The sequence below is a fragment of the Poecilia reticulata genome, linkage group LG22 (genome assembly GCF_000633615.1).
Source record: "Poecilia reticulata strain Guanapo linkage group LG22, Guppy_female_1.0+MT, whole genome shotgun sequence".
NCBI classification, from domain to species: Eukaryota; Metazoa; Chordata; class Actinopteri; order Cyprinodontiformes; family Poeciliidae; genus Poecilia; species Poecilia reticulata.
In genome coordinates, this window is record NC_024352.1 from 18,762,152 (window position 1) to 18,775,058 (window position 12,907).

At 39.5% G+C, this 12,907-nt stretch overlaps 1 protein-coding gene across 4 annotated transcripts in view; it reads left to right on the forward strand.

The window, feature by feature from the left end:
* The window catches only part of eml5 (EMAP like 5), a 44,402-nt gene that overhangs the window by 12,453 nt on the left and 19,042 nt on the right, over positions 1-12,907 (forward strand). For 2 of the 4 annotated variants that reach the window (XM_008400241.2, XM_008400237.2), the window contains exons 4-17: positions 999-1,067; positions 5,030-5,215; positions 5,711-5,846; positions 6,039-6,062; positions 7,073-7,274; positions 8,401-8,538; positions 8,639-8,895; positions 8,981-9,193; positions 9,282-9,449; positions 10,696-10,802; positions 10,886-11,004; positions 11,086-11,272; positions 11,393-11,498; positions 12,196-12,289. In XM_008400241.2, the coding sequence (XP_008398463.1) occupies positions 999-1,067; positions 5,030-5,215; positions 5,711-5,846; positions 6,039-6,062; positions 7,073-7,274; positions 8,401-8,538; positions 8,639-8,895; positions 8,981-9,193; positions 9,282-9,449; positions 10,696-10,802; positions 10,886-11,004; positions 11,086-11,272; positions 11,393-11,498; positions 12,196-12,289 (2,006 nt within the window). The remainder of the gene's footprint in view (positions 1-998; positions 1,068-5,029; positions 5,216-5,710; positions 5,847-6,038; positions 6,063-7,072; positions 7,275-8,400; positions 8,539-8,638; positions 8,896-8,980; positions 9,194-9,281; positions 9,450-10,695; positions 10,803-10,885; positions 11,005-11,085; positions 11,273-11,392; positions 11,499-12,195; positions 12,290-12,907) is intronic. The other 2 variants (XM_017302549.1, XM_008400238.2) reach the window with 2 other exon arrangements.

Here is a 12,907-nt window from a genome sequence, read left to right on the forward strand (position 1 = left end):
AGATATTGCTGTAGCACCTGTTACTTGCTACCCAGCACAATAATACAGGTCTTGTGCCTTAATTAGGTCAAAAAATGCAACAAGGTTTTATTTTAAAGTTCATTAAGCATCTGGGGTTTGAGGATGTGTCCTTTTAAAGGCAGAGTTTGTGATTTTTAGCAATCAAATGCAAACACAAAGGTAAAGTTAAGTGATAGGCCTTCCTTCAGCATTAACGAAAATGCTGCTAAGATCATGTAGTATCAGCTAGGCTAACAGCAGCTTATGCAATTATTGGGTAATATTTATGTTAACTAACTCTCTTTGCTAACAACATTGTGCTGCTTTTAGTCTACATGCTAATGTTGGCATAAGAGCTACCAGTAGATAGCACTGCCTGTTATGCTTACAATAATTTTATTCTATTCTGAGCCAAAATTAAACTTTACGTTTAATGGCCACCACTAGCATATTAGCTTAGATTAGTTAACTCTGTATGGCATAATAACAACATGTTATCTTTAGCTAATACTTGTTAAATATAATTATTTGTTTAAATGCTAATATCTGCTTCTTCTTAGCATATCACTAGCATTTTAGCTAACATTACCGTTCTTTACCACTAGATTTTAACATAAAAGTGTAAATGTAAGCTTACAATTGAAACAGTACTCCCCTTCCACTTTGTCTGAGAGGGATACATCAGACTCATCCTTCAAATCAGAGGAAAAGAAGGATGCATTTGGAGTAATCCTTCAAATTTATCAGCCTTCATTGCATCACCTTCAAAGAACACAGCCCCTCTTTCTACTATGCTCACAGAAGCAGTTTATATGTGCTAAACTTACCCTGTCTAACATGCTAACTTTTACAGTTTTGTCCCAATAGAAAAAGCTTTTACCTTGAAATGTTTTTGTGAACCGTATGCATTGAATTGGCTCCATTCATACCTGCGGAAGTGCCCATCACAGATTTAATTCAATAATCATGATGTTTAATGCCTTTTTCTTTTTTTGCAGATATTTGACATATCGTGGGATCTGTATCAGCCGAACAAGCTTGTAAGCTGTGGTGTCAAACATATCAAGGTAAAGCTTTTGTTTATTTCACAAGCAGCTGAACACAGTCTGAAACATGCTGAGGCTGTGCCTGATTTGCTGGAAAGAAAAGTGATTTTCAGTACGCTTAAGAAAGCCACTGTCCGTAAATCTTTGTTTCTGCCCTGCTTGTTCAGCTTTATCTCTCTAACAATATCAAACATTCCTAAAATAGGTCTATGCAAATCCATACCCATGGTTATTAGACACTTTACATAAGTGGGACAGGCAATGACTCAGAGTCTCTTCCCTCAAATTTGTAGTAATCTGCATTGCAGAGAGGAAGAATGCTCTCTTTCATGGGGAGCATGACACTGCCACTCAGCCCCTTCAGTTCTCTCCATTCATCTTTTGAAAACCCTCCACTGCACAGATGTGCCCACTTCCCTTCCCAGCCCGATCTCTATCACTTCTCTTCGAACAAAAATGGTGCACATAAATCTTCAATGAGTTAATGCAGAGCGTCTTCTCCAAGTCCTCCCTAGGGATATGTGTTTGTGCTCCCAGCCGTGGAGGCTTTATTTTCCAAAACACTGGGAAAAAAAAGAATTGTGGTTGGATTGGAAATGCACCCCCTGGCCCTGCAAGGCAAAACAGTGCAGTGTGATTAAATGGGTTTGATTCAGCTAGGCTAGACAACTGTACTTAAGTCTCACTGGTGACTCCCTTATCACGATACAGCTTGACTGGCCTCTCCTCTCATAGTAACCCTCCTCACATCCCCAGAAAGTTTTCCTTCACTGCCATGACACAGAAATCCCGTCCAGTAGTTGCACTCCACCCCCATTCTCCGCTGAATCCTGTAGCTCATAACCTCCTTCTCTCCTCCCCTCCATTTCCCCCCTTCTGGTTTTCTGATGCCAAGGCAATCCAACAATTGTCCCACATAATTCCCCAGGCTTCACCCTGTGGACCATGTGACATCTGCTCCCCTGTCCTGTGCTCGCTCAGCGATTATAGCACTCAGAGCATGCAGAAGATTTAGACCCGGTAATCCACTCACTATGGAGCTGAGGAAAACACAACCTCGTTGGCGAGGACAGTCAAACCTTTGTAGCTTTTTGTGTTCAGATTTGTTCAGGATAACTAAGTCAGATCATTATCTTCCTACTGACTGATTACTTAGGGACCATTACCAGCATCGTTTCTCTTCAGATACTCAGTTTTTTTTATAGGTTTGATTAAGTAGTATCTCTAAACTGCGTTTAGATATGTTGTTTTTGCCCTGTGTGACTGACAACATATTGGCTGCTAAAGACGCGCACTAACCTTCCTTCAACCAAAACATTTAGGAAGCTGTCTAGACCACTGAAATCATTTTAAATGAATAATATTTAGAGATGCAGCCATCAACCGGGTAGAGATCAGAATTGATTAGCTTTCCTTTAAAGGGAACCTATTATGCTAAATATACATTTTGCACATTTTTGCACTTCCCAAAACAAAACACCCAGCCATTCTTTTGGCAACAAGTTAATGTTTTTTGGTGTCTGGCAAATGAATCGTTTCAAACATCACAAATCAGCAGGCACTGCCCCTCACCTAGCAACCCCATTGAAAGCCCAGCCTGTTACCTAGCAACTATAGCCAAGCCCAGCCAATCACCTAGCAACCCAAGCAGAGCTCCAGTACCTGGTTAGCTGGTTTTACCACTATGTGTATTGTGTAATGGCTGCTTGAAAAGTCAGCTGTTTTGTTGACTTACCATTCAAAAGTCACTTGCTGCATTCTTGTTGGTTGTACAGGAGGCTCTACTTCTGCTTTTCAATCAAACTTGATTTTTGATCAGCAGGTAATATTATGAACTTTTTTAGGTTAAATATCAAAATCATATAAAGGTTAGAGATATGATTGTGCCCAGAGTCATATTTATTACTTTATGTGATTAATCATCCACATGGCTTAAGATAGTAAATTTATGTCAGCAATAATAAAACATGTTAATGCAAGTATTTCCTTGCCTATTTAATTTAACTTAAATTTATTGTTGTTGATATAAGACAACATCAAATCAGTTTTTTCTTAAATTGTGAAAGTGACGATTGTAGGGAAGACAGCACACGTTCTGGAACACAATTTCTGCTATCAAACTTTAACAAAAAACTGTTAATATTTATTTAATTGTTGTTTATTTACCTTTTCAGGGAGATACCTTTAGTCTAACCACAGTTTTTTCTTTCTGTACGGAGCATAGAGTCACACGATGTCCCTCTGTCAGTCAGCTGGCTGCAACTGTTGATTTGGAAATAAACTTTGCAACAAAGTTCACAATTGATATTTAATTTGTAGCGTGCAAAAGCACGCTATGTTCTCCAGTGAATTTAAATTGAATGATATAGTAATTTCCAGTTTGTGCAACTACAACATATAAGCAGAAAAGATACTGCAGAAAAATGCTGGAAACCATATAAATGAGTCACTTTCAGGGCAAAAAAAATAAACAAACTTCTTTTAACATATTTGTTACCACTTGAATATCGTATTCGTTATGTTCTTCTGCCCTGAGATCCATCACAAACCCTTTCGGTCTTCCTTTAGTAATTTGGGACAGTGGGGATTAGCCGGTTCCTGTATCTCGCTGCCTTATCAGCTGTATGCAGGGAGGACTGTGCAGGCACACCTCCTCCATCCCCACTGTTTCCATGAACACCACAAATCAGCCCATGGCACACTTTCATCTGCATCTCCATCCTCCCTGATAACTCACACACCAGCATAATCCTCCCTCCTTGACCTTCAGCAAAGATATCTAGCTAATATCACATATTTATTCAAATCTTTCAGAGGATCTGTGGATGCCTCATGTCTTGTTAAGGCGTGCACCAGGCTTTGGATGTTTAATGGCGGGGCTGGATTTAAGCCTGTGATTCTTGTCTCTGATTATCGATCCCCGTTGTTAGCGCTGAGCAGCTTTATCAGTCAAGACAACAGGTGTTAGAGAGGACGCGATGGCCTGATGCTGTCATGGAGCTCATTTGTTTCCTTTTCATTACCACTTTCAAGTCAATGCAGGACCTCTCTGCTGTAAAACAAACTACTGAATTAGAGAGGAATAAAATAAAGCTGCAATGAACCAACTGTCGCTTTATGTGGAATAAATATTCCTCAAGGTAGACCGGGGAAAAGGCTGTCAGAGGAGTGATGAGTGTGTCGCGGTTTAACGTGCCAGTGTCTGCGGTTCAGTATTCGAGACGCCTTCCCTCAGCTTCATCCCTGTGATCTCATCCCTATGCAGACAGGGCGTCTCTCTTTCGTTCTTTCCTCCTGCGCTGGATGGATTTAGCCTTCAGATGAGGTCGTGTGCACGCATCCCAATGATGCCGTTCATAAGTAATGAGCCTGCGTGGACGTGCCTGTGTCTGTGCATGCTGATCAGGTGGTTGCAGGACTGACCCTCCACCGCTTCTCGCCTGAGCAAAACCTACAAATATCACATGGAGAGGAAGGGGATGTTTTAATTGAATTAAACTTTGCCTTCTTTAAGGTCCCTGTGTGTTGTTTATACTGTGGATTTAAAACACCTGGACAACCCTGTTAAAATACCAGATTTTATGATGTATTAAATAATTTATGTTATTTTCATCTTTCATGTGACTTAAAGCCTGAAGAACTCATAGTCTTTCACAGGGAATTGTACAAATGTTAAGGTACTTAACAGTTGCTTAAGTACCTTTTCCCCCTTGAGTTTCAGTTGAATTATACAGGATAAATGTCTAATAAAAGGTGGGGAAAGTTTTTAAAATATGTAACTGTCTAACTAGGCATTTCAACAGTTTTATAGACATTTTATATCCACTGCATTCGAGCAAAAACACAGATGACCTTGTGGCACTCTGTTGTTTCCAAATACTGCATAATTGACAATTTGCCCTTTCAGGGCTGGATTAGACAGGAGGATTATTAGCCACAAAGCTGGTTCACAGTCTCATCTTTTTTTTTTTTTTTTTTGCCAGTTTTGGAGTTTATGCGGTAATGCCCTTACACCCAAACGTGGTGTTTTTGGCAAAACGGGGGATCTGCAGACCATCCTTTGCCTGGCCTGCGCCAAAGACGAAGTCACGTATTCTGGAGCCCTGAATGGGGACATCTACGTGTGGAAAGGCATCAATCTGATGAGGACAATTCAAGGAGCTCATGGGGTATGTTCCCACTATTTTGCAAAAAAAATATACGTATACATAAATGCTGCAACATACATGTAAGGATGGAACTGGACATGCATGTTTGCTTCATTTGATTCTGCTCAGAAGAGAAGGATCAGCTTTTTGCTCCACAGGATTAAATGATATCTGTGGGATCAACAGCTGGGTGAGGGGGGCAGCCGAATGGGGGAGGGGATAATAACTACAGTACATCGTCATTTCAGCTTTTTTTATTCCTAAACTTCTTACTAGAGCTTCAGGAAGAGGCCTGCTTATGCATAGAGTATTTGTAAAACAGAAAAAGGCCCTCAGTAGTAGTAAGAGTAAATTCTCCTGCTCCTCAGTGAAGTCTTTTTATGAGGTCACAGTTGCATGTTTGCAGTTGCTAAAGCCTTGTTTAATAAATGGCTGGCTGTAGCTGGGACTGGTTGTATTGTCCCCTGTTTTTGCTGTGCAGATCCTCACTGACAGCCTGTCATTTTTCTTCCCCAGTCAGGGATTTTCAGCATGAATGCCTGCGAGGAGGGCTTCGCTACAGGGGGACGGGACGGCAGCGTCCGGTTATGGGATCTGAACTTCAAGCCAATTACTGTCATCGATCTCAGGGAAACAGACCAGGGATATAAAGGTGATGTCAAACTGCCTACCTGTTTTTCCTTTAATGAGGGTACAGGAGAGCAACGGGGCAAGCTGTGTTCTCCGAGATGCCGAGATAATCCTATAAGTCTAATTTCTCCAAATTTCTGTTTGGTTTACTAACATTATCCTTCTTGTTTTCTGTTTCCTCCATCTTCTTTACTTGTAATCTTGGACGTAACAGTAGCTAGAGGTGAAAATAGCCGAGGTGGGTAACATTATTGAGGGCGGAGATTAATTCCCATTTCAGTCTGTTTGTAGCAGTCCCCATTGTTGCTCAGCTCTTTCTATTGATGTTAGCAAGTCTTTTGCTGTTTTTTCACTATGAACAGTTCCCATCTTCATTCAATGTCTTGTGGAAAAGGTGAAGTGTTAAATAGAAAAAAATCACCATATTATACAGTTATTCACTCTTGTTTTAATAATTTTATTCTGCTAGATAGATTAAATCAAACCCAAGTTAATCTTAGCTCTAGCACTGCCTTGCAAAAGTATTTATATCTCTTGAACTTCTTCACTTGTTTTTATGTTACACCATACAAACATTTCTTTTATTAACTTCACATTTCAAAACATAAATGCTTTAGCATTTTTGACCGAAGTTATTAAGAGGTGCATGTGACTCTGCAGGTAGCAGATCCTTGGTCTATCATCTGACATTCCAATAATACAAAGTTTTGAAGAATTGAGGTTTCAACATGACAAAATAAAGAAAGTTTAAAGGGATAGAAATATATTTGCAAGGCATCAATAGTTCCTGACCCACTTTTTTCTGTACATAAAATCCAACCTTAAGGCTGAAATAAAAAAAAAGAATTGTTGCAGGACTTGATGTTCTTTTTCTTGTCAGTATGGTTCTGATCATGTGTTTAAGATTTTGTCGTATTGACTGCATGATAGTTAATACCCAAAGACATTTGCACAGCATTGTATGTGAGCAGCACATGCATCATGCATCTGACTGTAGCTGTACTACCCAGATTCAGTTACAGACTGGCTTGACAACATAATGTCATCACCCTGTACAAATCTCCGTCCTAGCCTGCAGATGGCTATTATCACCTCCTGTCTTTAAAGCGGCTTTTGTGAGTCTTATAATGACTGTAAAAGCAGCAAATGTGCGTCTCCTCCCATGCTTGCGTGCTTGATGTTTGTTCTGTTTTCACAGTTTGCCTGAACTGTTGAGTGTGTGCGTGTGTGTGTGTGTGTTTTGGATAGGGCTGTCTGTGCGCAGTGTCTGCTGGCGTGGAGATCACATCCTGGTGGGGACGCAGGACAGTGAGATCTTTGAAGTGGTGGTTCACGACCGCAACAAGCCCTTCCTCATCATGCAGGGTCACTGTGAGGGCGAGCTGTGGGCGCTGGCCGTGCACCCAACCAAGCCTCTGGCCATGACAGGAAGCGATGACCGCTCAGTCAGGTGACTCCTACATTTCCTCATATTTTGCTTATGGACTTTTTGATTAAGACTCCTTCAGGATTTCTGATGAGTTCATTTGAATCTGGCTACTTTTTTATTAAGTTGTGGTTCATTTAAAGACAACTTTGTTGCTTGTTAAGATTAATTTGGGCATCAAAAGTTACATTTTAACTAATTAGTAAAGAACTACTTTTATGCTAGACATTTAGTCAAATCAAGTCAAGTTTAAATGTATTTTTATCAACAAGACAGTTCAAAGTGCTTTACACTATAAAAACATAATGCATTAACTGATTATGAAACAAGCAATAAACATGACAGTTAGTCAAAAACCATCATTAAGCAAACATACATCAAATATATAGATTAATGTTCCAGTTACTAGGAATCAAAGGCAACTCTAAGCAGGTTTTAGCTTTGATTTAAAGAAACTCAGTTTACTTGCTCACTTTAGCTTCTTTGTTGCTAATTGACTGTTGTATTCTCTGCTTTTTCCCCCATTTCCTTTGCTGGAAATGTGGAAAATCATCTAAAGAGCCACATGTAGCTGTAGAGCTGCAGGTTGCATCATAAAAACAGAATTATGGCAAAGACAGTTTCAGTAATAGAAACCGTATGTCAGCAAGTCTGGCCCATTAGGCTGATACTGCAGACAAGGATTAGGGCCACTGGGAAAAAGAATTTAATCTCACAATTCTTAGATTAAAATCAAAAATTTTAGATTAAAGTCAAATTTCAGACTTGTATGCAGGAGGAGAATCAACCTTCTAGAGGAACATGTCATATTTAGGTGATTTTTTCATGTAAAGTAAAAAGCCAGTGTCTCTAATCTTCCTCCTTGTGATTCACTGAATGTGAAGAAAATTTTAGTAGTTTAAAACTTCCACAGTATTACATAGTTTATTGTAATCCAAGACCAAAAAAAACAGGTGTTTAACTAAAACTGCACATCCCATTAATATTAATCTTTTTCTTTAATTCTACTAAATTTACAGTAAAAAAGCATTTTAACTAAAAACATAACGTAATAAAGAGTAAAATGAGTGCAGCATTATTTCTCCTCTGTATTGTTCCTGCTGATTGTGCTGCAGGTCTCCTCTGTTCTCACTCTTTTCTGTATCTGAAGGATATGGAGCCTCATAGATCACGCATTGATTGCTCGATGTAACATGGAGGAGCCAATCCGCTGCGCAGCCGTGAGCACTGATGGTATACACCTGGCTCTGGGGATGAAGGATGGCTCCTTCACCGTTCTTCGAGTCAGGTTAGTCATAGAGTCAAAAAAAACAAACCGTAAATTCTCTTTTTAAATGCACAGCTGTTGTATTTTTTTTTAATCAAAGCTCTTTATCCACTTTTTTTAGGGATATGACAGAAGTGGTCCACGTCAAGGACCGGAAGGAGGCTATTCATGAGCTGAAGTACTCCCCCGATGGGGCCCACTTGGCTGTCGGCTCTAATGAGAACACTGTGGACATCTACGGGGTGGTGCAGAGGTACAAGAAAGTAGGCGAGTGCATCGGCTCAAACAGCTTCATCACACACATGGACTGGTCCACAGACAGCAAATACCTGCAGACGAACGACGGCAGCGGCAGACGGCTCTTCTACAGGATGCCAAGTAAGTACGCAACCATGACCCGCTCTGTTTCTAAGATTTGACACTGAAGTAGCTGTTTTTGTGAGATAAACTCTCTTGTGTTGAGGTGGGAAAGAGGTGACCAACAGGGAGGAGCTGAAGCTGGTGCAGTGGGCTTCCTGGACGTGTGTGTTGGGCCCTGAGGTCAATGGGATATGGCCCAAATACTCAGATATCAACGACATCAACTCTGTCGACGCCAACTTTAACAACCAAGTTCTGGTAACTGCAGACGACTATGGATTAGTCAAACTGATGCGATACCCCTGCATAAGAAAGGGTAAGAAATACACATACATGTATGCTTTAGTATTTATATTTTCAAAGTGTCGTACGTCGTTGACCCATCTGTGTTCTCTGGATTTTAGGAGCAAAATTCAAAAAGTATTTAGGTCACTCAGCCCACATAACCAATGTTAGATGGTCACATGACTACCAGTGGGTCATAACGATTGGCGGCGCGGATCACTCGGTGTTCCAGTGGAAGTTTATTCCTGAAAGAAAGTCGAAAGAAGCTCTTCATATTGCACCACAAGGTGAGATTTGGCTCCCACCACGTTTAGTGAGGAGATACTGTGACATGCACTACAAAAACACAAAATCTTAAGTATGTTTTGTCTAGTTTCTAAGTACAAATATCATAATACACTTGAAATAAGAGAAAAGTAACTTACAATCAGCTTTTCAGCAAGATATGGTAGCTGGTTTAAGTCAATCATTTCTTAATATTTATAACAAAAAGTGCTTGTTCCACTGAAAAATTATTTCACTTATAACAAGACATTTTTCCCATGTTATAAGTCAAATAATTTGCCAGTGGATCTAGTAGTTTTTCATAAATACTAAGAAAATATTGACTTAAAACAAGCTCTATCTTGCTGAAAAGTGACTTGTAAGCTGTTTTTGTCTTATTTCAAGTACACAAAGAAATGCACTAGAAACTAAACCAAAAAACTTAGAAAAGATTTTGTGATTTTACAGTGTGGATGACATACATTAATATAATTTAATATAAGTAAATTAAATAGTGTCTTATACTCTGTTAAAATTTTGACAGAAGAATGCATTCTTCTTTAAAATAAAACAAAAGCAGAGAAAATAAATATGGTCAGAATAAATATAAAGAATAAAGGAAATAAAATAAAACATATAAACAAATGTTGTTAGAAATAAAAGACTTTATTACCTAAAAAGCCTTTTCTGATCGTGGTTCACCGTTAATTTTCTCTCACCAGCCTCCTGATCTTCACATGTTAACCTATCAGACAGATTTCTCCCCACAGCTTATTTTTTTTAACAAACTATCATTTCTTTAAAGCCCAGCAAAGGAACGTCCGGCGCATTAATTTAAACAAATCCAATAAAAGTGAATGGAGCTTGGAAAGTATAATTGCTTTGTCATTCTCAAGTCATATTTTACCTCAAAGCAGAGTGCAGCTGTGCTCTCTGAAATTACTGCACATTCTAACTGCCTTTCTTTTTAATTTTCCTAATGGATCTTGTGAGTGGTCGCCCTGCACTGCCAGCTCCGCTCATTGCCCCGCTTTGGCACGGCTTCCTGTTGCTGCATCGGCGTTTTTATACATTTTGTCTGCAGCGTTGTCACCATGGAGCATGACAGCTTAATAAATAGGAGACGTCGTGGTGTTATCACATGATCGGCCTGCACTGCCAGGGAAGCTGGCTGTTGTTTGTATAGGGGGATTCGTCTGATGAAGGGGCAGGTGACGGTTTTCTGTTTTTCTCTGGAAGCTTTTATGTAAACTTGTTTCCTGCCTGCAGAGACCTTGGCAGACTCTAACAGCGAAGAATCTGACTCTGATCAGTCAGATGTGCCTGAAATGGATTCAGAAATTGAGCAGGAGACACAGCTCACCTATCGGCGACAGGTTTGTTGCAGGTTTTAACACAAACTGCAGAATCACGTCCATTTTATAAGCAGCTTACACAAGTTTATTTTAAATGCATTCAGGTTTATAAAGAAGATCTACCTCAGCTCAAAGAGCAGTGCAAAGAGAAACATCGAGCAACAGCAATGAAGAAGAGAGAACGAGCGCCAGGGAACGGGATCAAGCTGCACTTCATCCATGGGTATGATTGAAGAGAGCTGATTTTATTACTTCCAGCTATGGCAGTTGTCTTTTTCCCAAAATATCACTTCGTACATTGCAGTTACAGGGGCTACGACTGCAGAAGCAACCTGTTCTACACCCAGACAGGGGAGATTGTCTACCATGTAGCTGCTGTTGGAGTTGTCTACAACAGGCAACAAAACACTCAACGATTCTACATGGGCCATGATGATGATATCCTTTGTCTGGCTATCCACCCCCTGAAGGACTATGTAGCAACTGGCCAGGTAGATTCCAAAAGTCCAGGGTTTTTTTTAGTCAAAAAAACAGACATTAAAGCACATTTCAGATCAATTTATTCCAGTCTGATCAAAAATTGTGATCTGTACTGATGTTCGTTTCTCCAGGTTGGCAGAGATTCCTCTGTCCACATTTGGGATACAGAAACGCTAAAACCCATGTCTGTGTTGAAGGGTTTTCACCAGCTTGGAGTGTGTGCTCTCGACTTCTCAGGTAATGACTAACCATTCAAGATGGAATATATATAATACCTTGCAAAAGTATTAATACCCCTTTGAGTGTTTTTGAAATTTTCCATGTCAAACTTACATGGAATCTGTTTTAAATAAATAATTCCTTAATATTAATTTTAAAAAGTACTAGTTCCACTGGCAGATTACTTCACTTATAACATGGGAAACGTGTCTTGTTAAAGTGGAATTATTATTTTTTTATGTCAATGTTAAGAAATTATTGACTTAAAACAAGCTTATATTTCTTGCTGAAAAGTTACCTGTGAGTTAGTTTTGTCTTATTTCCAGTAAACTAAAATATTTGTTCTAGAAACTAGACAAAAAAATGCTTGGTAAGATTTTGTCTACTCGCATTCTGCTTTCACAAGCTACAGAGAACTTGTAACGAATGAATTTAATTATTTCGCAAGGCAACCAATTTAGAAACAACAGTAAAAAATCTATTTCTGCCGTCTTCTAGTCACGGTTGTCTTAACAGCTTTCAGGTAGAGCTCCTCATCTCACTGTCTCTAATTAGGCCCAGATAGACGTGTGGCACAGATCAGTGATCCGCCTGCTGCAGATCAAACCAACTGGGGGGCTTTTATGTTGCTAATAGGAACCAAACTTCAGTGGAGCAAAGTGAGGACTGGCTTTCTTATCACTAATGTGCTTAATTATTTTTTTCCCCTTCTCAGCGGATGGCAAACGTCTGGCCTCGGTCGGCCTGGATGACAATCACACCATTGTGCTGTGGGACTGGAGGAAAGGCGAAAAGCTCTCTGCCATGAGGTTAGTTTAAAACAGTTAAATCATACGTTTGCCCCTGTGGTCTGGTGCTTCGAAGGTTCGACCAACCTCACTGTTAATTCAGCAGAGTGCGACTTACTTAAATATGGACATTTATGGATGAGAGTTAAATTGGAGCCACTTTGCAGCTGAAAGCTGATTAAAATGAGAAGTGGATAGAAAGGGAATTACTTTCTATGTTACGAGGCTCCTCAAGTGCAACACTAAACCCTGCTGAATGGCTACTGAGTTTGCTAAAGGATCTTTGCTTTACACCCATAATTAAAAGGAACTTGAAGTAAGGAATCAGTCAAATCTTTTCTTTGTAAAGAGATGAACTACAGCAAAATATGTTGTTTTGTTCTTTAGCAAAATAGTTCACAAAAAGAAATAATAATGTGAAAATGAATCACCTCTTTACAAGTTTCTCCTTTTTGCTTTTTTTGTCACACTTCTATATTTCGGAGCATCAAAAAATGTTGAGTATAATAATATTAGTAATTATATAATGCAGTTTTCAAATCATATTAAAGGAAGTCAGCTATGCAACCAACCTGCACATTTGTTCACATCTGAAAAAAGAAGATTTTGGAGTGTCTAATCAACATCTGAACTTAAACA